We start from the raw sequence: 24,081 nt of genomic DNA, 5'->3' as shown, positions 1-24,081 counted from the left end.
AAAAGCCTATGCACTGCAACGAAAGATCCTGCATGCCTCAACAAAGATCCTGCATGCCACAACTAAGACCTGACCCAGCCAAAAATAAAAATAAAATAAAGGATAAATAAATCTTAAAAAAAAAAAAAACTACAATGAGGTACCACCTCACATTGGTCAGAATGGCCACGATTAAAGTCTACAAATAACGGGACTTTTCTGGTGGTCCAGTGGCTAAGACTCGGCGCTCCCAGTGCAGGGGGCCCAGGTTCGATCCCTGGTCAGGGAACTAGATCTCACATGCTGCAACTAAAGATCCCGCACGCCCCCACATGCCGCAAACAAGACCTGCGCAGTCAACCCAACTTTAAAAAAAAAGTCTACAAATAACAAGTGCTGGAGAGGGTGTGGAGAAAAAGGAACCCTCCCACACTGTTAGTGGGAATGTAGATTGGTGCAGCCACTGTGGAAATCAGTATGGAGAGTCCTCAAAAAACTAAAAGTAGAGCTGGTATATGATCCAGCAATCCCACTCCTGGTCATGTATCTTGACAAAACTGTAACTTGAAAAGATATATGCACCCCAATGTTCACATCAGCACTATTTACAATAGCCAAGACATGGAAGCAATCTAAATGTCCATCGATAGATGAATGCATAAAGAAGATGTGATATATATATACAATGGAATACTACCCAGCCATAAAAAAAAAAATGGAATAATGCCATTTGTATCAACCTGGATGGACCTAGAGATTATCATACTAAGTGAAGTAAGTCAGAAAGAGAAAGACAGATATCATATAATATCACTTATATGTGGAATCTAAAATATGACACAGGAAATTTCCTGGCAGTCCCAGTGGTTAGGACTTGGCGATTTCACTGCCAGGGTGTGGGGGGGCTGTGTGCAGGGCCGGGTTCGATCCCTGGTCAGGGAAAAAAGATCCTGTAAGCCATTCAGCAAGCCAAAAAGTAAAAACTAATTAATTAATAATTAAAAATAAATAAAACATGACACAAATGAACTTATTTATGAAACAGACTCACAGACATAGAGAACAGACTTGTGGTTGCCAAGGGGGTGGGAGGGTGGAGGAGGAATGGATTGGGAATTTGGGATTAGAGATGCAAACTATTAATACAGAATGGATAAACAGCAAGGTCCTACTGCATAACACAGGGAACTATATTCAATATCCTGTATTAAGCCATAATAAAAAAGAATATAGGACTTCCCTGGTGGGGCAGTGGTTAAGAATCCGCCTGCCAATGCAGGGGACTCGGGTTCGAGCCCTGGTCCGGGAAGATCCCACATGCTGTGGAGCAACTAAGCCCGCGAGCCACAACTACTGAGCCCATGTGCCACAACTACCAAAGCCCACAAGCCTAGAGCCTGTGCTCTGCAACAAGAGCAGCCCCCACTCGCCACTACTAGAGAAAGCCTGCGTGCAGCAACGAAGACCCAATGCAGCCAAAAATAAAATAAATAAATTTATTTTTTAAAAAAAAAAGAATATATAGGGACTTCCTTGGAGGTCCAGTGGTTAAGACTCCACGCTTCCACTGAAGGGGGCACAGGTTCGATCCTGATCCCACGTGCCATGCGATGCGGCCAAAAAATATTCCCCCAAAACGAGTATATATACATACATATATATGTATGTATATATATATATATATATATGTATGCATATATGTATATGTATAACTGAATCACTTTGCTGTATATCAGAAATTAATACAACATTGTAAATCAACTGTACTTCAATAAAGAATAAATCAGGGCTTCCCTGGTGGTGCAGTGGTTGAGAGTCCTCCTGCCAATGCAGGGGACACGGGTTCATGCCCCGGTCCGGGAAGATCCCACATGCCGCGGAGCGGCTAGGCCCATGAGCCATGGCCGCTGAGCCTGCGCGTCCGGAGCCTGTGCTCCGCAACGGGAGAGGCCACAACAGTGAGAGGCCCGCGTACCGCAAAAAAAAAAAAAGAAAAGAAAAGAAAAACTGTTTTTCTGAGATAAAATTTTCCACCTACTGAATATGAACTTCAGAGAATGAGGCAGGGTTCAGTGAAATATACACAAACACTGCAGGAGAGCAGCTGGACAATTGGGCAACATGTTACAAACCCTTAATATTTTACATACTTTCCCACTCAACAATTGCTGTTCTAGGAATGTATTCTAAGGAAATAATCATATGTGTCAAGATTTAGTTGCCAGGATGTTTATCACAACATTGCTTATAATAACAAAATAGTAGGAACATCTTAAATTTCTATTGTCAAGTTTTGGTTAAATAAATTATAAGACATTTACCCAACAGAAAACAATATAGTAATGAAAAATGTTGTCACAGGAGTATATATAATGTCATGAAAAGATGTTAAAGAAAAATCGTTGGACTTCCCTGGTGGCGCAGTGGTTGAGAGTCCGCCTGCCGATGCAGGGGACACGGGTTCGTGCCCCAGTCCAGGAAGATCCCACATGCCGCGGAGCGGCTGGGCCCGTGAGCCATGGCCGCTGAGCCTGCGCGTCCGGAGCCTGAGCTCTGCAACGGGAGAGGCCACAACAGTGAGAGGCCCGCGTACCGCAAAAAAACCAATAAAAAAAAAAAAAAAAAAAGAAGAAGAAAAAGAAAAATCGTCAATGGAAAAAATTAGACTAAAAACCAGCTTTGTACAATAATCCTGTTTAAACTGCACACAAATACATATTATAGGACATATATGTTTTGTTAGTAGTTCCTATCTTTTTTTTTTTTCAGGCACAACTTTTTTTTTGTGGGGGGGTGGGGCGGGGGTGCGCGGGCCTCTCACCGTTGTGGCCTCTCCCGTTGCGGAGCACAGGCTCCGGACGTGCAGGCTCAGCGGCCATGGCTCACAGGCCCAGCCGCTCCGCGGCATGTGGGATCTTCTCGGACCGGGGCACGAACCCGTGTCCCCTGCATCGGCAGGCGGACTCTCAACCACTGCGCCACCAGGGAAGCCCTCAGGCACAACTTTTTAATTATTTTTTGTTTGTTTTGTTTTGAAATCAGTAAAAGAAACTGGAGTGATCTAAGCAGCAGCAAGTTTGTGCATTCATCCTTTTGTTTTTGTTTAAATACGTTTAAATTATCACACTGCTGGCACACCTCATTTGCATGAAATTCTGTACCAGATATACTAATTGTGGTAAAGTTACCCCCCCTTCGGGGGGAAAAAAAACTACCCTGGAAGATAATTTTCACTGAACTCTAACCAAACTTCATTAAGTGGACTGTGACAAGATTATAAATGATATGAAAAATAACATTTGGCCACAACTTAAAGAATTGGTTTGCCTATACAAATTTTTGTAATTTTTAATATATTCTACCATAATATGGTCCTCAGAATGAAAGCATAATGAACAGAAAAGAAAAGGAAAAAGAATGCAACTGAGTGCTAAGGCAGGACATCTTGCCAGAAGTAATGAAGGTAGAGTACATACTAAGTATCAAGTGCAGAATTTCATAGGGTCAACAAGGTAACAGTCTATCATTTTCACTTACACAGGCGAAGTGGATTTTGCAATTACCAGTTGCATAAAATGAACCAAATAAAGCTCTTACAATTGATACTATAAGGCACCACCTTAAGTTTTCCAGGCTGCAACCGTGCACAATTTTAAAATGGTTTTCTTAAATGTATTTATTTTTTTAAACATAACACGAGGAAGGTGTTAAAACTGGTGTAATAGCTCAATAGAATAAGTATTCCAGATTTTGGGAGGGATGAAGAGGGAGATATTCAGAACCCTTCACCAGAATCCCCCCAACTTGATCATAGTGGATTAATGATGTGCTTTGTGGATGTGGTTAGTCAATGACACCAGCTTAACAGATCTTTCTTTCGGCACCAAATCCCACTGAGTTATCTAGTCCCCTTGGCTGACGAAGAACCACTAGGCAAGGAGCCCTGGCATCATCCAGGGTGATGTTCTTCAAGCGATTGACCAACCTATCAGGTCGTGGAGCTGCAACAGCCTTGGGGCCCTCGCAGACTCGCCAAACATTACAAGCACTGCACTTGCCAGTGCGCTGGTTAAAAATCACTGAGAATTCCACCTCATCTCCTGCCAGTAGCTCAATGCCATCCTGAACTCCTTTCACATGGAAAAAGAGCTTCTTGCTATCTCCTACTTCATAGTTAATGAAGCCAAACTGACCATTCACACATTCCACTGGGGCCCTACGCAGGGGTGTGATGTTGTAGGCCATAGTCTGTGCATTATGGCCCAGGACACACTATTGGAACTTGACGCTCTCCCCTTTCTGTAGGCAATCCCCTTTGTCGGCCATCCCAACTATGCCAAATGGATAGACCTCACCTTTCATATCCACTTCATCCATGATCTCAGTCATTCCTTGGTACTCAGTCTGTGTTGGATCAACATGCCTCAAGGGGCGAATAGTAGCTCCTACCTCTTGATGGTGGGATACCGGTGTAACTTTTTTTAGATGATTATTATTATTACTTTTGGCCGCGCCACGCAGCTTGCAGGATCTTAGTTCCCTGACCAGGGATCGAACCGGCCGCCCCCCTTCCCCCCCCCCACCACCACCCCATCCTCCCCTTCCCCTAGTCCCCGCCCCAGACAGTAAAAGTGCTGAGTCCTAACCATTGGACCACCAGGGAATTCCTTATTATTAACTTTTTAATAAGTACCAAGGAGCCAGAGAACAGTGTGAGGGCAATGAAAGAGGTACCAAATGACCCTCAGGCCCTGGCACCCATTTAAGACAAGAAACGCAGAATGTGGGATCTTAGTTCCCTGACCAGGGACTGATCCCGTGCCCCCTGCTTTGGAAGCACAGTCTTAACCACTGGACAGCCAAGGAAGTCCAGAAAGACACCAGTTTGAATCCTGAGTCTTCTATTCCTATCCTTTTGATTTTTGGACAAGATTCTCTGGCCGTCAATTTTTCATTTGGTTTGATTCTCCCATCTGTAAAATAAGGACATAATACTGTCCTGGAAAGGTTGATGGGAAGGTTTAAAAGGATAATGCTATTGAAATCCTCTCATACAGCTACGGGTGTTTGGGATGTTTTGGAAAATTCTGGTTCCCAGAGAGAGCCTGGCCTCAGGGTTATGGAACGTCATGATCCTGTCAACTTTTGGGTGGAGTGGAGGGAGGTCATTTGCCTTGCCTCCACCTTGTCTGCAGCCAGTTCTGGAATGAAGCAGAGTTGCACAGTTGCCTGGTAACACCTCTGGGAATCCAGGAAGTTCAACTTTTGGAAGCTATGGAGGAAAGGAAAGGTGGGGTCTTGCATGTTTGAATTTAAGCTGACGTGTACCAAGTGGGTGCTGTTCTTATGTGATGTAAGTGATTCTAAGTACTAGAGCTCAGGTAATCTTTGTTTTGTTTTAATGTAATATATACACAGGTTCAAAATTCAAAATGTACAACAGGGTGAAGAGTGAAAGATCTCTCTGTATCCCTGTCCTTTCATTTCTCATCACCCAGTCCCCTCCCCAGGGATGGCTGAGTTATCACCTTCGCAGGAGTCCTTTAAGAGCTGTGTTACAAGTATACAAGCAAATAAGTGAACATGTATTTTTTTTCTACCCTCCCTTTTACACAAATGGTGACATACTACCTGCTTAGTAGGACCTTGCTTATTTCACTTCACCATGGCTCTTTTTCCCTATTTGATTTAATGGTTGCAGCTCATTCTACTGTATAGGTTATACCCTTTGGTCACCCAAAGCCCAAAGAAGTTGTTAGGTTGTTTCCAAGCTTTCACTTTTATGATGTTGCAGTGAATTGCTTTGCATAGGTGCCACCTCATTTATCTGTAGGATAAAAAATAGAAGGGGAATTTCTGGGTCAAGGGTATGTACTTTTGCACTTTTGATAGATACTCTGATGGTTAAACTGCCCTCCAAAGGGCCTGTATCCATTTAAGGTGCCTTCTCCCAGGTAGGCTGTTTTTAACTTTTGGATCTCAGGTTGGTGGGTGATAAAAGGGAATCTCAAGGTAATTGGAATTTGTATGGGTCTCATGAAGTTCCTTTTGCTACTCCTCACTGACCCCCTTCTCCTTTGTTTCTAGGAACTGAGCTGGTGCAGCATCCGGTCAGTACACTCCCTTCTGGCTGCTACAAGCAAGGGATTTAGGGTTTGCCCCTCAGCTGCCAGAAGTGTCCTTTGCTGATACTCCCAGAAATCTGTAGCTAGGGCATCTGTCCTCTCTTCCTGCATACATCCTGTTCCTTTTCCACTGCTTTGCCCATCCAGCCACCTATTCTGTGCTTTGGGGTTTAGCTGACTCCCAGTTTCATCAAAAGAGAGTTTTTGTTTTTGTTTTCCATGCTGTTGTTTTGGACAGTTTCTTTGGTAAAAACAGGAGAAAGATGACTCTTTGTCCTTAACTGAAAATCCTGAAACAAAGAGGCAGGTATTATTATCATCCATTTTACAGGTGTAAAGACTGACACTTAGGCTGGTTAGAAAGTGCATCCTTGTGATAAAATGACCCCAGAACTGGGGCTCCAGTTTTAACTCAGTTATTCTCCTCGTGACTTTAGGTAAATCACTTCTTTCAGGTCTCAGCTTGCCTAGCTGTGAAACCGAAATGTCTTAGAAGAAGCCCAAAGTCCCTCAAAAGCTGTCAGAGAATGGAGGGATGGAAGGGAGTAAGAGATGTTGGTGGTGCTCGGTCTTCCTCTAGAAAGAGCTCAGCTTTTTATCAGTATTGACATCACTGACTTATGCCTTAGGTTTATTTTAAGAGGGTAATTAATGGAAAGAAAACAAACAGGAAAAAAAAAAAGGAAAATCATTGCACTATCTCAGAGGTTGTAACCTCATGGCTCATAGGCTGAAAGTGGCCTGATGACATGCTTTACTTGGTCCACAAAGTATGTTTTAAAGTGTTTAATTAGGCTTCCCTGGTGGTGCAGTGGTTAAGGGTCCGCCTGCCGATGCAGGAGACGCGGGTTTGTGCCCCGGTCCGGGAGGATCCCATGTGCTGCGGAGCGGCTAGACCCGTGAGCCATGGCCGCTGAGCCTGTGTGTCTGGAGCCTGTGCTCCGCAACGGGAGAGGCCACTGCAGTGAGAGGCCCGCATACCTCAAAAAAAAAAAAAAAAAAAAAAAAGTTTAATTAGTTGCTAACTTTTTTTTTTTTTTGGCTGCGTTGGGTCTTCATTGCTGCGCATGGGCTTTCTCTAGTTGCAGTGAGCGGGGGCTGCTCTTTGTGGCAGTGCGCGGGCTTCTCATTGCGGTGGCTTCTCTTGTTGCAGAGCATGGGCTCTAGGCACATGGGCTTCAGTAGTTATGGCATGCGGGCTCTAGAGCGCAGGCTCAGTAGCTGTAGCACGTGGGCTTAGTTGCTCCGCGGCATGTGGGATCTTCCTGGCCCAGGGCTCAAACCCACGTCCCCTGCATTGACAGGCGGATTCTTAACCACTGCGCCACCAGGGAAGCCCTAGTTGCTAACTTTTAAAAATCCAGAGATTTCGTATAAAAATGTGTATCTCTGGGACTTCTCTGGTGGTCCAGTGTGTAGGACTCCGTGCTCCCAATGCAGGGGCTCCGGGTTCAATCCCTCGTCGGGGAAGTAGATCCCACATGCATGTCACAACTAAGAGTTTGCACGCCGCAGCTAAGAAGTCCGCCTGCCGCAACTAGCATGCTGCAACTAAGACCTGAAGCCGCCAAAAAAAAAGATTGAAAACAAAATGTATACCTCTGGCTGTTCTTTAGAAGAATCAAAGATATGGCAGCTTGGGGTTCACAAACCAAACACACTGGTATAGCAAACCCCAGATCCAGAAACTGGGCATCACTAGAAAGGATTTAGGCCCTTAATCCCACCTCAGATGATGTCCCTCCCCAGGGCAAACGTAACCACACTCCAGACTAATAACAGCATAGATCAGTTTTGTCTGTTTTTGTAATTTATATAAGTGCAATCACACAGCCTGTCCTATTTTGTGTCTTGTGTCTTTCACTCAACATTATGTTTGTAGGCTGCATTCACATGATGGCACATAGCTGTAGTTCGTTTGTTTTCATCGTTTTATCATGTTCTGTTGTATAAATATCTCACAACCTATTTATTCGGCTGTTGGTAGACATCTGTATTGTTTCCAGATTTTGGCTAGTATGAATCTCACTGCTATGGACATTCTTGTACACATTTATCACACATATTGGCGCACACAGGTATGCATTTCCGTTGAGCATGTTGGCGGGAGTAGAACTGCTGGGTAAGAGTTACTCAGCCCAGGCTCTGCTTTGATAGAGCCGGCACCCGTTTTCCAGAGTGGTTATACCAACCTACCTTCCTCCAGCTGTTGTGAATTCCAGTTGCTTACCTTACTCATAGTTGTTACCTGACACGCATTGGGTTTTGGGACCCCCCCCCACCCAGACAACATGCCTTCTACAGGTTCTTCAAACTCTTAACCTTCTAATCGTACCTGAAATGAGAGAAGAATGAACGGCTGTCCCAAGTCCTCTCACGGGTACCTGCTTTTCCTTTTGCTTTCTAATACTCGACTGGGATTCTTTTATTTTTCATTTGGCTGTGCTGGGCCTTAGTTTCAGGATCTTCGTTGCAGGGCGCAGCGGAAGATCTTTAGTTGCTGCATGCGGGATCTTTTAGTTGCGGCATGTGGGATCTAGTTCCCTGACCAGGGATCGAACCCAGGCCTCCTGCATTGGGAGCGCGGAGCCTTAGCCACTGGACCACCAGGGAAGTCCTGGATTCCTTTATTTTAACATTCATTTATCCCTCCAAGCTGAGACGTGGAGGTTGGGAAGGAGTTAGCCAGACAAGGCGGTGGGAGTGGGGAGACTGAAGAATGTTCCAGGCTGAGGTGAGACAAGAGCACGTTTAAATCTTCTAGGAGGCCAGAGGAAAAAAAGAAGGGTACAGTTCTCAATGTGGGCAGTGCTGCCTACAGAGAATATTTGAGACAGGACTGGGGGATGGGCCACTGGTGCTTCAAGTCAAGACCAGGAGGGTCCCGGAAAGCACAGAACTGCTCCCCGCCCAAGGAAAACACCTCCCCCACCCCCCACCCCACTGCCGAGAAAGCCCTTAGAGAGAAAAGCAAAGAGCAAGTAAAAGAAGTTGATCTTGATTGGAGGGTGGGTAGGAGGTTGAGGCTGGGGGAGGGGGAATGGGTGTGTCCCACTGTCACGTAAATATCCCCTCCAGGCGGCTCGAGTATATTTAAACCTCTTGTCACCTGGGGCAGCCTTAGTTCTCAGAGCTCCTGGTACGAGCTTTTTCCCTTGGGTGGGTTCTTGGCTTTTCTCCCAGCATGGCCCCCAAACACCAGTCTTCACTTCCACCCCAAGCAAAGAAACCGAAGAAACCGAGACGGACTCCCGCCTCCAGACCAGAGGAAAAGTCTGCTTCTCCGAACTTGCCGAAGGAAGGTACGTCCGGACACTACGTTTTATTGGAGATTTAAAGGATTTGCAAGGATTGACTTCTAGGTGATTTCTTCTTTTTTTTTGCCCCACTTTTTGAGATGACTGCAAATTCCCCTGAAGGGTTTTAAGCATGGGGTGCATGGATTAGGTGTATGTGAAGGAAGAACCAGAAGGGGTGAAAGTGGGAGGCCTGGAGCACGCGTGAGCTCGGTCCTGGCCCCAACCCCACACCTACGCTCCCAGCCCCCAAACTCGTTCCTTTTGTCTTGGTCAAGTGACACCAGTAGCCAGCCTGAGGCTGGGGGAAACACGGGTGACCCCTCTCCTCTCCTCCACGTGCCATCAGATCCCTGAGTCCTGGTGGTTCCTCAACACCTCATATCCGTCCACCTCTTTCCTGCTGTTGCTGCCCGCCCATAACTCTGGCCCGGATTACTGCCCCCTCCTCCGCCTCTTGCTTCCGGCTTCCTCCTCCCTTCCAGGCAGAGCAAAGCCAATCATGTGACTCCCTGGCTTAAAACCCTTCCTAGCCTTCCCATTGCCCTCGAGGTACTGACTAAGAGACTTCCGGGGCACTGCCCACCCGGTCCTTGCCGACCTCTCCTGGTTCAGGCTCCCTCCAGCACCTTTAACCTCTCTTCACCTCCTGGGGCTCCATTCTTTCACCTCGGGGCCTGGAAGCCTGTCTGTCCTCTGCCTGGATCGCTCTCCTCTCCCTACATGTGCATGCCTACTCGTTCTGCAGCTTCCTGCTGGAAAGTCACTCCTTGCAGGTATTCTCCTTTGAGCGACAGCTGCTGTGTGTTAGGAGCCCCCTTCTGCCCTTGCAGCACCCAGAGTCACCCCAGCCTGGCCTGTACATTCTAATTGTTGGTTTCATGTCTGCCCCACCCCCCCATTAACACTTAACTTGGAGGTGAGGGCTGTGTTTTGCACACACACAGCTTGGAGTTGAGCACAAAGTGCATTGTTCTAGTGATTAGGCCTCCCGGATAGATCGCGGGTGTGGTGGGGCCTTCGCGGCAGGGGGGCAGCTGGAGGGGGTGAGGGTGAGTTTGGATAGGTCCTGGAAGGCAGGACAGCATTGCCCCAGGAAGTGACAGCCAGCTGGCTCAGCATAGAGGGGAGGGGCTTGGAGTCCACGAATCTTCCTAATTTGCTCACTTGGCTGAGGTCCACATTTGCTTGTGGAAGGAGCAGTGGATGAGGAGCCCTCATTGCAGAGCTCCTGTGGATCTGTTGGGTGATGTGGAAAGTTTACGTTTAATGGGTCTCAGTCCATCCCCTTCCAAATGAGGTGCAAAGACCTCCTGCCCAGCCGATGTCCCGATGTGGTAAAGCTGGACAGGGCTCGAAACCTGGCTGCATCCAGCTGTGTGACCTCGTTGGGAAAGTGACATAACCTGTGCTTCTCTCCTCTTCTGTAAAATGGGCTCAATAGTATCTGTTAGGCTTGCTGTGAGGCTTAAGTGGAAGTGAAACACAAGACAGCAATTGGCTCATCACCACTGCTCTTGAGACGGATAGTAAACTCTTTCCCACTTGTGAGCAGCAAAATGTGGATGAGTCCTTCTGGTCGCCTTCTGTTTAGCTTCTTGGGAGAATTAACAGTACCAGAAGGGACGGCAGGGTGCAACCACAGTCCCTCCAAGGTGGTTCATCCTGGGACACTGCTGCATTTCAGGGAATGCCAGCATCTCTGTTCCAATCTTTAAGCTGTGGGATTCTCCTCCTTCAAAGGAAGCTGGGAAGGAGAAGGGAGAGGAATTCTGAGAGTGAGGTGAGAGGCCAAGGAGAGAATGCAGAGCTCCTAAGGTTGGAGGGGAGAGAGCCCACAGAGAATAATTCAGTGGGTGAATTATCTCTTAGTGTGTCCATGCCACTCCCTTGTTTACTGAAACTTGGCGTTTTCGCTTTCTCTTTCTCTTCCACTTCCTAGTGTGTGCTCCTTGAATTCATCTTGAAAAGTGCTGTGGGAAAGGTCTGGAAGAACAGGATGGTCCTAAGGGCTGGGGTGGGAGCCTTGAAGCCCATTGCCTAACCAGAAGGCATTAGAAGGCTCCCTGCAGCCCCTGCAGATACATGGGAAACACTGGTAGATCAGTCACTTAGGAGATGCTCTGGGTCACTGGTACCAACCGGTGAGCAGGCTTTGTTTTGTGTATGAAAGCAGCCTTCAGCACAGTGTTTTTCAGACCGTTTCATCCCATTTGTGGGTCATGAAATCATTTTAGTGGAGAGTTACCTGCATTTAAAGAAAATAGAAGATTAAGAGTCATCACACTCAGTGAGGGTAAGCATTGTTTTGTGTGTAGGTGTGTACTGGGCCCTAACGTCAAATGTACCTCTTACTGTAATTCATGTCAAAAAAGTGGAAAAACTCTGTCCTTAGGGCAGGAGCTTTGTTATCCATTAGCCTTGGTCCTGCCACCTGTATCAAAAAAAGTCGAGTTTATCTGTGAAATGAGAATATTAATACCTGTCTTGTATTTTGTGAGGACTGAAAGAGAAGGAAATGCGTGTATTTATCACAGCCTGTGGCCCATGCTACATGCTTCAGCAGTGCACTGGAGCCTGGTATTTTTGTTTGTTTTTTAAAATTTTATTTGTTTATTTTTGGCTGCACTGGATCTTTGTTGCTGCACACAGGCTTTTCTCTAGTTGCAGCGAGCAGGAGCTACTCTTTTTTTTTGTGGTACGCGGGCCTCTCACTATTGTGGCCTCTCGTTGCGGAGCACAGTTTCCAGACGCGCAGGCTCAGCGGCCATAGCTCACAGGCCCAGCCGATCCGCGGCATGTGGGATCTTCCCGGACCGGGGCACGAACCCGCATCCCCTGCATCGGCAGACGGACTCTCAACCACTGCGCCACCAGGGGAAGCCCAGGGAGCTACTCTTTGTTGAAGTGCACGGGCTTCTCATTGCAGTGGCTTCTCTTGTTGCGGAGCACAGGTTCTAGGCACATGGGCTTCAGTAGTTGTGGCACGCAGGCTCAGTAGTTGTGGCTCACGGGCTCTAGAGCACAGGCTCAGTAGTTGTGGCGCATGGGCTTAGTTGCTCCGCAGCATGTGGGATCTTCCGGGACCAGGGCTGGAACCTGTGTCCCCTGCATTAGCAGGCGGATCCTTAACCACTGTGCCACCAGGGAAGTTGGAGCCTGGTATTTCTTTCTATCTCTGTTCAGTGACATCAAAGTGGTAGCAGGAGGGCTTCCCTGGTGGCGCAGAGGTTGAGAGTCCGCCTGCCGATGCAGGGGACACGGGTTCGTGCCCCGGTCCGAGAAGATCCCACATGCCGCGGAGCGGCTGGGCCCGTGAGCCATGGCCGCTGAGCCTGCGCGTCCGGAGCCTGTGCTCCGCAACGGGAGAGGCCACAACAGTGAGAGGCCCGCGCACCGAAAAAAAAAAGTGGTAGCAGGAAATTTGCCATGGTAGGAGTATTTATACACCACTGAAATCAGCAAATGCTACAAATCAGGGTTTTTGGTGTGTTTTTTTCTCTTCTGGGAGCTGGTTGTCAAACATTTCCCAGCTTCTCATTGGTGCTAATAATTCTTCCCTTAAAAATCCTGTCCAATTGGGATGGGTATGGATTGAGCTGGACTCAATTGAGAATAATAAGGTTTGGAGGAGAAAGATTAACTTCTGGGTTTTGGGGAAAGCCCCAAGAAGACATTTGTATTCTCTTCCCATGGACTGTCTGCCACTTAACATTTATCGATCACCCACCAATGGATTATCTTGAACATGAAAGACACTGCTTGAGCTTTAAGAACTGATAGTAACATGTGAGTCCTGGAAGGCAAATAATCCAACCCCTGGTTTTGGTTATAAACACCCAAGGAGAGATTTCAGACTTTTTATGTCCATGTCTTGGGGCCCTGCGGGAGGGAGTAGAGCATTTAGTGGTACATTTGCATTACCTGGAAAGCATAGTTTAAACAGAAATGCCTTGGCCTTCCTGTTTCAAGACTTGGCTTCTAAAGCAGGCCTTGTTCTCTGACGTAGCGAAACGAAATTAACACAGCCGACTCCATCTTGCAGTTGTGCGATGCAGGCGCAGTTGCTGGGAGTGGCGCTTAGCACTCTGTACGGATTCTTGCAAGCTCCTTGAATTAGGCACTGAATTGGGTCAAAAGCACCCGCGGATGAATGTGGCACCTCCTTGCCTTCAGAGGACTTCCACTTTAGCGTGGCCCTGCTTAAACATCACCACTTAACACAACGTTCCGTTTGTCAGCCTTTCTTGAATTTTGTAATTTCATAACAAATAGGCCCACAGAGGGAAAATGACTTGCCCAAGTGCACACAGCCTGCTGGGCAGAGCTTGGACTAAGAGGCAGGAAAAGCCCCTGCCTGTGAGTGGACTGGGCAGCTTCGGGCTTTGCAAACAAGCCTGACTCCGAAGGCAGCTTCCCTCTCTGGGAAATAGGATGGAGGTGGCGCCTTCCTTCCCCCACGAAGAGGGGCGCCCCAGTAGTGTCCCAGAGTGCAGAACCCGGGGTGGATATATATCTGGGCTCCAGTGCTCTGAAGCCAGGCTACTACGAGGCCTGCGCTTTCGGGGGGCTGCAGACACCCCTCTCCCCCGCGCCACCCGGCAGACAGGGGAAGCCGCTCCGCCACCACGTGACGCACCCGCCTGGGAGCCTGCGCGCAGCCTGGCGAGGCCCCGCCCCTCGGGGCGCCGCGCGCCCGTAGCGCGCAAAAGTCCCGGGTCGGGCTGGAGAAGGGGAAAGCGGGGGAGGGGAGCGCGGCGCGGGGGGCAGTCCCCGTACGTCGCGGCGTTCCTTCCTCCCGCCTCTTCGCCAGGCCCTGTGTCTCCTCGCCGCGGCTCCGCCCGCTGGTCCTGGCGCCCTAGCCTATGGTGAGGCGGCGCGAGCCTCTCTGGCCGGAGGCGGGGCGTGCGCGCGGGGCCTGGCGCGCCTGCGCCCTGCCGCCCGCCCCTCGCCGTGAGGAGGAGGTGGAGGAGGAGGCGGCTCGGGGAGATCGAGCAGCTAGCTGGAGCGCGGAGCGTGAGTGAAGGAGCAGAGCAGCCTGCCCGCCCGCCGCCGCCTCCCCTCCGTAAGCAGGAGCCCGGGCCGGGGCCCGGCACGCAACCCCAGCCCCTCCCTCGTCGTCAGGCAGCGAGGGCAGAGCGCGCGAGCCAGGGGGAGGGAAAGCGAGCGAGCGCCGGGAGGAGGCGGCCGGACCGAGCGAGCGCCCGCGCGTGTGGCGTGAGGGGAAGCCGCTGCCCGCCCCCTTCGCCTTCCCTTCTCTCCCCCTCCCCGCTCCCCCCCCGACCGCGGAGCAGCACCATGTCGGCGCCGGCGGCCAAAGTCAGTAAAAAGGAGCTCAACTCCAACCACGACGGGGCCGACGAGACCTCAGGTGAGGAGCAGGCGAGGCGGGGGCCGGCCCGCGCCGCCATCTTCGCCACCCGCCCGGCCGCAGGCCGCCGGCGGGGCTCGAGGCGCGCGGGGGGCGCCGGGTGGACGGGTCGGCGCGCGCCTCGGCGCCCTTTTTTGTGCGCGCGGGGCCGGGGCCGGGTGGCGCCGCGGCGGCGGACGGCGCTGCGAGGCGGGGGCGCTGCGGCCTGCTCGGCGCGGGCGGAGGAGACCCCCCCTTCCTCTCCCCCCTCCCTCGCTCTCCTCCCCCTCCCTCCCTCCCGAGAAGCCTCTCTTTATTGTGCTCCGCCATGATGCCTCGCTCCCATCAGCCGCCGTCGCCGCCACATGGTGCGGCCGGACGCGGCCCCGCGCCCGGGCCTCCGCGCGGCTCCCCCTTCGCGCCCGGCCCGCGGGCGGCGCCCCCACACTCCCACCCGGATGCCGGCCCCGGCGCGGTCCTCTGCCTCGAGCTGGGGCGGGGTGGGGGCGCGGGGGAGCACGCGGCCGCGCCGCGGCCCGGGCTGCTCGGAGGATGCTCTGGCTGGCCCCGGGCAGCCCCCACGTGGGGTGGGCACCTCGTCGCGGCAGCGCGCTGAGAAACCTGGCGCGGCGACCGAGGCGTCGGAGGGTCTTTACAATGGCTCGGAGCAAACCTACTGGCCTTTTCCGTAAAGGCTTTCTCGGCAGGGGGGCTGCACCACCCGGGTTGGTTGCCGGAAATGAACCGCGCGATCTGGCCCCTTCACGCCCCCTTAGCTTTGTAGGTTTTGTGGTCTTTACCGGACAAAAGGGTACCTTTCCCGTAGCACACCCCCTTTTCCTCCTCTCCGTTCTTTGGCCCATAGTTTCTGACTGCATGCTTGCTCCCTGTAAGTGTGCTCCAAAGTCGTGCGGGGCCGCCTCTGAGATCAGCCCGCCTGAAATTGGGTTGGAGGGGCGAGAAAGGTCGGATTCGAATCCGGGGGTTCATATTCTTAGAAGGTAAAGTCGAGTGTTTACGGTGGTGAGGTAGTTCCCAGGGCCTTCCCTGTCTTTGTAGGCGTGTCTGATGTCTTAATAGTAATCAATACTGAGCAATATTTTCAACTTTGTGTAAAAGAGGGTTTCACCGTGGAGATAGGTGGTGTCCTAATTTTTGTTAGTGTCATGGGTTAGTTTCCGTATTCTAGTTAATAGCTGGTGCTACTCTGTTCCAGGCTTATAATGTAATTTTTTAAAGAGAACTTAAGGATTTCTGAATAGTGTTTATTATCTCATTATAGAAACTTTAATTGGTCTTGTAATAGAACTCGTAAAAGCGTTACAGTCAAACATTTTGACTAGTCTAACAGCATGATTTGTGAATAGTCTTAATTGAAAAGTAATTTGTCAACTATACACATGAACACGTGGAAAGCATGCCTTGTAGTAGTAGGCAAGTTTTTTTTTTTAAACAGCTTTATTGATATAACATCACAGACTGTTAACGTCAGGAAGGAAAAGCAGTTAAATTTATTTTCAAATTAGTATTGAGTCTCACACACCTTTTTCTTGCAGAAAAAGAACAGCAAGAAGCAATTGAACATATTGATGAAGTACAAAATGAAATAGACAGGTAAAGTTTTTCTCAATTTGCTTTGAAGTTTTCTGACATGCATCTTATGGTTTGGTAAATATTGAAACTGTGGCCAAATACATCTGTATCTACTGGCCAAGTGGAGATGATTATAACTTAGTTGGAAATCTCAGTATGAGGATTCAGTGTTATTTTCCTGTGAAACATTTTACAGTCACCAAAAAGTTTCTGATTAAAATACATTGACCTTGTAAAGACAGGGTTTGCTTTCGTAGCCTACAAGTTGTCTGAGCTGCCTTGTGTGCACTTGTGATAGTTTAGTAGTATGGCATCATTGTTGCTCTGACCTGCCTTATAACTTTGTTACTCCGTTGGCAGCTTTTTTTTTTTCTTCTTGATCTGCCTGAGGGAAACAATCGAAGTTGGCCTGGTAACAGAGTAGATATATATACAAAGTTACCAGAATGCTGTTTGGGCACCGTCAGGACTGTCAATTGTCCAGTGCCTATTGGTAAAGCTGATCAAATGGCCATCTCAATTTTGACTTGGGTCTCTGGCTACAAAAATCTAGGTGATTTGGTTTTTATAAATGCGTACTTTGCATTGTTCTAAAGCTAATAAGAGTAAATATTCTGTAATCTCAGCAATTTTTGTATTTGCTAAGTACCGTCCTCGTCAACATGTCTTTTCATTTGCTTCAGACTTAACGAACAAGCCAGTGAGGAGATTTTGAAAGTAGAACAGAAATATAACAAACTCCGCCAACCGTTTTTTCAGAAGAGGTCGGAATTGATCGCCAAAATCCCAAATTTTTGGGTAACAACATTTGTTAACCATCCACAAGGTATGTTGCGGCAAAGCATTATTAGAGGGTGTGGGGTGTCCACTTGTTAGAGAGTGGAGGGACCTTGGTTGAGGACCTGGTCCACCATGTTGATTACATGCAGAGGTTGAAACGGGGAGAGGCTTGCAATTCATGCTTTCTATTTAGAAGAGATCCTATTCTAATTTGGGATTCTGTTTAATTACTTGATTAAAAGAAAGTGACAGCTCTGACACTGAGCCATTTGGTTTTCAGTTTACAATGGATTTATGAAACCAAATTCGGGAAATTTTAAAAGGGATTGCTTGAGTTGTTTGTTAATGTTTGTTTAATAATCATTTGGCCTATTTACTGATCTAGTGTCTGCACTGCTTGGGGAGGAGGATGAAGAGGCGCTGCATTATTTGACAAGAGTTGAAGTGACAGAATTTGAAGATATTAAATCAGGTTACAGAATAGATTTTGTAAGTATCAGTAACTTGTTTGTCACTATGGAAATCAACTTGAGTATTGGTTAGAAGGGCTCTTTTGTATTGATTTCTAATTCTCTGTTTATTGTAGTATTTTGATGAAAACCCTTACTTTGAAAATAAAGTTCTCTCCAAAGAATTTCATCTGAATGAGAGTGGTGATCCGTCTTCAAAGTCCACTGAAATCAAATGGAAATCCGGAAAGGTATTTGAGGGATTGTTGGGCATTGATATTTTCTCTAGTTTGATCTAGTTGAACCATTTAATTAAATATTTGGTGTTTTTGTGATGTGTTAAATGCAGATCCTTAAAATATAAAAATGTCTATTTCGTTAAAGCCAAATACAGTAGCTTGTGGTCTTATAAATTATAGAGCAAGTTTTTGTTGAGGTGGACTAAATCATTTTGGTTTCTACATTGGTAACGTGTGGTTTCCCAAAACCTATTTCTGTCTGCGTTGGGTCTTCGTTGCTGCGCGCGGGCTTTCTCTAGTTGCGGCAAGTGGGGGCTACTCTTCGTTGTGGTGCGCGGGCTTCTCATTGCGGTGGCTTCTCCTGTTGCAGAGCGCGGGTTCAGTAGTTGTGGCGCGTGGGCTTAGTTGCTCCGCAGCCTGTTGGATCTTCCCGGCGCCGGGCTCAAACCCGTGTCCCCTGCATTGGCAGGCGGATTCTTAACCACTGTGCCACCAGGGAAGCCCTCTCTGTGTTTAAGTAGTAAATATATTTTAAATTATACTGTGTTAAGATACTGGTTGTTGAAGTGGAACTAATTTTGTTTAAAAAAAAAGCCAAGTCTAGATGGTAACTTTCAAGAAAAGCTTGATATACAAATTTGACAACGTTCTTTGTAGACCTAAAATTCTTGGGCTTCTCTTTCTCTTTATTAGCTGTACTTTTTGTAACTTTTTTTAGATAAGAATAATAGTGTAGATAATGTAACATCCAGTTTTTGCTCTGCTTTTGGGTTAAAACCTTCTTTAAATTATAGGTATTTAAGGTGTAGTGAGCCTGTGTCAAAAGTTCTTCCATCTTCATTTAGGATTTGACAAAACGTTCAAGTCAAACTCAGAATAAAGCCAGCAGGAAGAGACAGCATGAGGAACCAGAAAGCTTCTTCACCTGGTTTACTGATCATTCTGATGCAGGTGCAGATGAGTTAGGAGAGGTCATCAAAGATGATATTTGGCCAAATCCATTACAGTACTACTTGGTGAGTTGAGAGTGTTCTTTTCAAGGTTGCACTTGTTTCATTTGTTTGGAAATGAGTTCTTGAGGTGACTCTTGGTTTTTTGTGTGTGTTTTTTTCCCTAGGTTCCAGACATGGATGATGAGGAAGGGGAAGGAGAAGAAGATGATGATGATGATGAAGAGGAAGAAGGATTGGAAGATATTGATGAAGAAGGGGATGAGGATGAAGGTGAAGAAGATGAAGATGATGATGAGGGGGAGGAAGGAGAGGTAAAAAGATTTGGTTAAATCCAAAAAGAAAATCTTCAAAGAATTCACCATGTTACTTTGGAAATTATTTATATTGTATAGTGGAACTGACTCAACAAATTGTGGGAAGACTTGGAGAAAAGATAGGCTGTTTTGTCCAAGGTTGAAAATTTTGATAAGCTCATTGTATCAGTGATTCAATTAGTTCTGCTTTTGTGGCTAGCACTTATAACCGTTCAATTATGTCATTCCCTAGCCAGTACTTAAGGAAAGGGCTGTGGACTGTGCAGCTGCTCAGATTCTGAGAAATCTCCCAAATAACAAAAATACGCATGTTTTGGACAAACTGTAACATTCTTACAATCATATTGGGATAGAGTGAGTTTTGGTTTGTATTACTTGGTCTGAAAGATGTCTGATTTGGTTACTTCTGAAAAGTTAATTTGTCTGAAACATCACTGAGTCTTTTAGTCAAGAATCAGATGGGGATGCAGATTGGGGAGCTCCCTGGTGGTCCAGTGGTTAGGACTCGGGTGCTTTTCCTGCTGAGTCCCAGCTCCTGTCCCTGGTCGGGGAAGTAAAATCTGTAAGCTGCGTTGCCCTGGGAAAAAAAAAAAAAGAATTGATGAAGACTGATGTATAGTTTGTTTGTTTTTGTGTTTTTTTTTTTTTTTTTTTTTTTTGGCAGTGTGTGGGCCTCTCACTGTTGTGGCCTCTCCCGTTGCGGAGCACAGGCTCCAGATGCACAGGCTCAGTGGCCATGGCTCATGGGCCCAGCCGCTCTGTGGCATGTGGGATCTTCCCAGACTGGGGCTCCCCTGCATCGGCAGGCGGACTCTCAACCACTGCGCCACCAGGGAAGCCCTGATGTATAGTTTGACCTTCGTATCTGTGGGTTCCCATTCTTCAGATTCAACCAACAGATTTTTTAATTCCAGAAAGTTCCAAAAAGCAGAATTTGAATTTGTCAAGTGCTGGCGACTATTTACATTGTATTCACAACTATTTACATTGTATTGGTTATTATTATAAGTAATCTGAGACAATTTTAAAAGTATATGGCAGGATGTGGGTAGGTTGCATGCAAGTACTGTGCTATTTTATTTAAGGGACTTGAGCATCCTGAGGATTTTTTTTAATTTTTAAAAATTTTTATGTCTTTATTTATTGGCCATGCTGAGCGGCATGCGGGATCTTAGTTCCCCTGCTGGGGATCAAACCTGTACTCCCTACAGTGGGCATGGAATCTTAACCACTGGACTGCCAGGGAAGTCGTCGTCGTTGTCGTCCCCCCCCGAGGATTTTTGTATGTGGAGAGGGTTCTGAACCATCCTTCGCACATACAAAGGGACCACGGTAGAGGTTCCTAAAATTAATTTCCCTTGGCATGTCATGTTCTGTGGAGTCCATCATGGTCCATATGAATATTGGGGACTGGCCTTAGAATTAACCCTAAAGATTAACTGCCTGCTTTTTTTTTCTTACAGGAAGATGAAGGAGAAGATGACTAATGGAACACTGATGGATTCCAACCTTCCTTTTTTAATTTTCTCCAGTCCCTGGGAGCAAGTTGCAGTCTTTTTTTTTTTTTTTTTTTTTTTTCCTCCTTCTCCTCTTGTGCTCAGTTGCCCTGTTTTTGAGGTCTCTTTTCTCCTTTATACCATGGCTCACAACTTATTTTGGGGGGAAATACCTTGAGCAGAATTCAGTGGGAAAAGAATCTCTACCCCTTTCTGTTCCAAATTCATTTTTATCCCTTCCTGTCTCAACAAAAACTTTATGGAATCAACACCATCATGCTCTGTGGGAAAAAAGAAAAACCTTCTGCTCCCTTAGCTCTGCTGGAAGCTGGAGGGTGCTAGGCCCCTGTGTAGTAGTGCATAGAATTCTAGCTTTTTTCCTCCTTTCTCTGTATATTGGGCTCAGAGATTACACTGTGTCTCTATGTGAATATGGACAGTTAGCATTTACCAACATGTATCTGTCTACTTTCTCTTGTTTAAAAAAAGAAAAAAAAAACTTAAAAAAATGGGGTTATAGAAGGTCAGCAAAGGGTGGGTTTGAGATGTTTGGGTGGGTTAAGTGGGCATTTTGACAACATGGCTTCTCCTTTGGCATGTTTAATTGTGATGTTTAACGGACATCCTTGCAGTTTAAGATGACACTTTTAAAATAAAATTCTCTCCTAATGATGACTTGAGCCCTGCCACTCGATGGGAGAATCAGCAGAACCTGTAGGATCTTATTTGCAATTGACATTCTCTATTGTAATTTTGTTCCTGTTTATTTTTAAATTTTTCTTTTTGTTTCACTGGAAAGGAAAGATGATGCTCAGTTTTAAACGTTAAAAGTGTACAAGTTGCTTTGTTACAATAAAACTAAATGTGTACACAAAGGATTTGATGCTTTTCTCTCAGAACAGATATACTTAATATGACTTTCCAAGTTTGACTTGTATGTTACTGTCAAACTTTGTCACCTTAACTTCGTATTTTTTGATATGCACTTTGCAGGATGACCTCAGGGCTATGTTGATTGAGTAAAGGGATTTGAATCAATGTATTAATGTCTCCATAGCTGGGAACCCATATGGGTACAATTTGACATCAGTTTCTGAAATTTTTCACATCATTTGGGATATCAGATTGCTGAAAACTCAGTTCTGAATATGTTGTACCCTTGATTTGTATCTCAAATTGGCATTTCAAAATATGGGCTTTTATTTACCTGGATATAATAGTGCCTGCCACCACCATCAGACAGACCTGGTGCTCTACTGCCGAGTTAATACACAGGACGATTGTTGGCATGTCTTCGCCGGCACCGTAAAACGTGGCCGAGAAGACAGGCTTTCAGAGTAAGAAGTCCGTATTGGTGGTAAGAAACTCAGGTTAGGAGTACTTTTGTCTCAAAATACCAGCTCTTTTAGCATATAGCTCTCAAGTGAGACCTGTCTGTGTGAATCTGGGGGAGATGATGGACTCTGCTGTCTGCTAAATGCCATTGTGCATGAATCACATTTTGAGAAGCTACCTAAATGCATAAGCTTTTTAATGCTGTAAAGTATAGTAGCTAAAGTTAAATGCCACTTAGCTTTTTCAGAGATGAATTAATGGACCGCCAGGTCAAATTCAAAGCTTTTTGATGTATAAAAACTTTATAAATGGAACTATTCCATCAGTAGGCAAAGTGTAACGAAAACCTGTCTAGATGGATAGTATGTAATTTCTGCACAGGTCTCTGTAGCAAATACATCACTGTATACTGGTCAGGAATCTTGCTCCAATAAAGGAACATAAAGATTGTTTTGGCTGGGGTCATTCTCCTTGTTTTACAGAGAAATGTTAGTACTTGCTTTTGAATTTAGACGATAAGCTAGTTTTTGCTTTGTTTTTTGGTCTTGTTATTTCCGTTCGTAGTGACTGGGAAATGGGGAGAGCTGTGCTTCAGATCATAGGTATGTCTATGTGGAAAGGTATGTTTGGAAGTCATGGACAAATTACCGTTATTTGGAATGTAGTAGATTCGTGAGGGGATTCTGTATTTTGATTTTGAAGTCGGCATTTAAGGGACTTTTCACTATGGAAAAAAAACAAGTCACTTGAAGTAATACTCAAGAAGTAAGCCTGTGATTTTTGTTTCACAGAGTGACAGCTTACCAAAACTGGTTTTTAATGTGCTGGTGAGGTCATGGCACTGTTAGGTTATTTAATCAAACTACAATGTTTATTTTGGGGAATGTGGTCAAAAGATAGGAGCCCCTAAAGGTAATTTCTTCCCAGTTATTGAGACAACCCTTTAGCTTCCGCTGTGGCCGTAAATCTGAAGGAGTGCTAGGCTGTGAGAAGGCAGAAGGGGCAAACTTAGTGTACTGGAAGATGGCTACAAAGTAGTGTGCTTTGTTTGCAACTCCAAGAGTTCTTGGGCTGGCCCTTAGGCAAGTATGTTTTGGGAAGTGCCAGGTGAATGGCTCAAAGCACCTTTGGTACAAGGACATCTAAAAAGAAAAGAGCAAATAGTGGCTGTGTAGCTCATTTCTCGAGACATCCTCTTCCAAAGCTGTGCCATACTCTGCTTACGAGGGGAACTTAACTGCATGAATTGGGGCAGAGAGGACAGTAGCTTGTAATGTGTCTTTACATTTAATTTAAAAACTTGTACGGAATGCTCTGCAATCGAGGTTGTGTCTCCAGTGATGTACTGATATTTTTAAGACTTTAGTCTGTGCTCTCTGACCTCCATGACAGGCCCTTACTATTTCAACCAATGCTGGCTCTAAAGTGTAGAGTTTAAATGTCAGTGGAGTACCTCAATGTCTTGTTGGGCTGACAGATTGGCTTGGCATCTGGCCTGCTTCACCTGTGTTAGCTGTTTGGGTGCTGAAAAGTAGGAGTCTTTTACTTGATGGATTCTTGGGAGTTTGGGGGCTTCAGAGGACTGTATAATTGTGTTTGTGTATTAATTTGGTAATTGTTATCATTACTGCTTTATAACACAACTGGTTTCATGGTTTCACTTGGTCCCATGAACACAAATTTGGTTTTTTTGCCTTTTTTGTTATATTTTGCTATAAACCCTTTCTGGCTATTGTCAGAATGGGATTCTATTGCAAAAAATGAAGACTTTCAGGATTTCATTTAATGAAGACTTACAAGTTGTATTTTTAATGGGTCTGAGGGGACAGGGACTGCAGTTTTGGATGAGAACAAGAACAGGGAGGACTTTTAACGTGGAGGGTGTGTTACAATTTGATTAGTTAGTAACATTGCACACTCAGATACTACCCAAGGGAGGCAAATCTAAATGTAGATGGATTGATGGCTGCAGTACCAGGAAGGAAAAAAAAAGTATAGAAAGGGGTAAATGTTTCTTTATGTAGCCTGTTGGGACAGTTCCTTTCAGGTTGATATTACACAACTTTAATAGCTCGTTAGCCAGAGTTCGTTTGGGCTATTCACTACCCACTGGGTGTTAAATGTGAACTTCAGTTTTCCTAAGAATTACAATTTTATGAAGCATCATCACCA

At 46.4% G+C, this 24,081-nt stretch overlaps 1 protein-coding gene and 1 pseudogene across 1 annotated transcript; one reads left to right on the top strand and one right to left on the bottom strand.

The window, feature by feature from the left end:
* Window positions 1-3,640: 3,640 nt before the first annotated feature.
* Window positions 3,641-5,283, bottom strand: LOC116755603 (annotated as a pseudogene).
* A 9,051-nt stretch (window positions 5,284-14,334) lies between these two features.
* Window positions 14,335-22,358, top strand: SET (SET nuclear proto-oncogene). The gene is made up of 8 exons (XM_032633971.1): window positions 14,335-14,771; window positions 16,307-16,364; window positions 17,027-17,169; window positions 17,509-17,612; window positions 17,710-17,823; window positions 18,657-18,827; window positions 18,929-19,075; window positions 20,542-22,358. The coding sequence occupies exons 1-8, from the start codon at window positions 14,699-14,701 to the stop codon at window positions 20,563-20,565; spliced, it is 834 nt and encodes a 277-aa protein (XP_032489862.1). The 5' UTR covers window positions 14,335-14,698; the 3' UTR covers window positions 20,566-22,358.
* The last annotated feature ends 1,723 nt before the right edge of the window (window positions 22,359-24,081 follow it).

Source organism: Phocoena sinus, chromosome 6, assembly GCF_008692025.1.
Source record: "Phocoena sinus isolate mPhoSin1 chromosome 6, mPhoSin1.pri, whole genome shotgun sequence".
NCBI classification, from domain to species: Eukaryota; Metazoa; Chordata; class Mammalia; order Artiodactyla; family Phocoenidae; genus Phocoena; species Phocoena sinus.
The sequence above is the reverse complement of the archived record's forward strand: the minus strand, read 5'-3'. Positions and strand labels throughout refer to the sequence as shown.